The sequence below is a fragment of the Eublepharis macularius genome, chromosome 11, assembly GCF_028583425.1.
Source record: "Eublepharis macularius isolate TG4126 chromosome 11, MPM_Emac_v1.0, whole genome shotgun sequence".
In the NCBI taxonomy this organism is placed as follows: domain Eukaryota; kingdom Metazoa; phylum Chordata; class Lepidosauria; order Squamata; family Eublepharidae; genus Eublepharis; species Eublepharis macularius.
Genome location: NC_072800.1, coordinates 47,609,654 through 47,611,283, shown reverse-complemented (window position 1 = coordinate 47,611,283; position 1,630 = coordinate 47,609,654). Strand labels below are relative to the sequence as shown.

Below are 1,630 nucleotides of genomic sequence, written 5' to 3'. Positions count from 1 at the left end.
CCAGCCTGGGTGGGGCATTGCATTAATAATACAAATATCACAGTGGGATCATATGTATAGTGTTCTGCCATTTATATGGCAATAGTTTTAGGTGGGTAGCCTTGTTGGTCTGCAGTAGTACAGCAGGATTTGAGCCCAGTGGCACCTTAGGTGCCAGGGTATGAGCTTTTGAGAGTTAGAGCTCTTTTGTTCAGACCTGAGTCTGAAGAAGGGAGCTCTGACTCTCGAAAGATTACACCTGGAAAATCTCGTTAGTCTCTAAGGTGCCATTGGACTCAAATCCTGCTGCTTACAATTATATTTAAATCAGAACTGGGAGCTCGGTTCTTGCTTCAAGAGTGTTTGGACGGAACCCGATTCCACCACCTTTCCTCCCTCTCCGCAGAGAATCGCTGGTAGCCTCGAGCACACTTGCGGTGATCGAGCAAGATACATCACAACTGCCAGCCAACATATCACTTTTTGCACCAGCCGGACCAGACGCTTCTTAAAACCCGAACCTCCCAGCTAACCGGAGCGATGGATTCCCAGATCCACCAGAACTACCACCATGACTGTGAAGCGGCCGTCAACCGCATGGTCAACATGGAACGCTACACCAACTACGTCTATCTCTCCATGGCATCCTATTTTGACCGGGATGACGTTGCCTTGCGACACGTCACCAAATTCTTCCGGTCACAGTCACATGAAGAGCGGGAACATGCTGACAAGCTACTTGGGTTCCAGAGCCAGCATGGTGGCCGTGTCCTCCTACAACATATCAAGAAGCCAGAATGGGATGCCTGGGGAACAACTCTTGATGCAATGGAGGCAGCCCTTCACCTGGAAAAGAGTGTGAACCAGGCCCTTCTGGAGCTGCACCGCCTGGCAAGTGACCAGGGAGACCCACATCTCTGTGACTTCCTGGAGACTCACTACCTCGATGAACAAGTCAAAGCTATCAAGGGCCGATTCCAGACGACTAACCTTAAATCGCTCCATGCCGCCCTCTTCCGGATCGCGACGGGGAAAATGCGAAATATCGCGTTTCCTCGCGCGAGTTTTGCGCGTCGTCGCGCAAAACTCGCGCGAGGAAACGCGATATTTCGCATTTTCCCCGTCGCGATCCGGAAGAGGGCGGCATGGAGCGATTTAAGGTTAGTCGTCTGGAATCGGCCAAGGTCCTGGGTGACTATATCACCAACCTCCAGCGGCTGGGAGCATCCCAGGGGGGCCTTGGAGAGTATCTCTTTGACAAGCACAGCCTAGGAGAGAGCAGCAGCTGAGTGTGGCATGTCCCCCCCTCCATACCCCTGGGAGCACCACCTCTGTGAACCCACAGAACCTACCCACCACCATTACAGTTGCCGTGCCCCAGTCAAGGGGGTTGTACCTGCCAACTCTCAGTTGGCATGCTTCCAATAAACAAGGGTTCACCAGTTTAAAATATTATTATTATTAATAATAATATAATAAATAGAATAATAATATATAATAATAATAATAATAATAAAACATTTAAATCAGAACTTAAATCAAGTGTAATATGAGCCTTTTTGTATTACAAGTATTTTGTGCTACCAGGATAGTCCTGCTGGAGAGAGGACCGAGGATGTCCCAGATACAGTCTTCAATATAGCCATCTGAT

The 1,630-nt window shown here is 49.1% G+C and overlaps 1 protein-coding gene across 1 annotated transcript; it reads left to right on the top strand.

The window, feature by feature from the left end:
- The first annotated feature begins 439 nt into the window (after nt 1-439).
- On the top strand, nt 440-1,429 carry LOC129337645 (ferritin heavy chain A-like). The gene is made up of 2 exons (XM_054991524.1): nt 440-933; nt 1,140-1,429. Exons 1-2 carry the CDS (start codon nt 520-522, stop codon nt 1,266-1,268), a joined length of 543 nt encoding a protein of 180 aa, XP_054847499.1. The 5' UTR covers nt 440-519; the 3' UTR covers nt 1,269-1,429.
- The last annotated feature ends 201 nt before the right edge of the window (nt 1,430-1,630 follow it).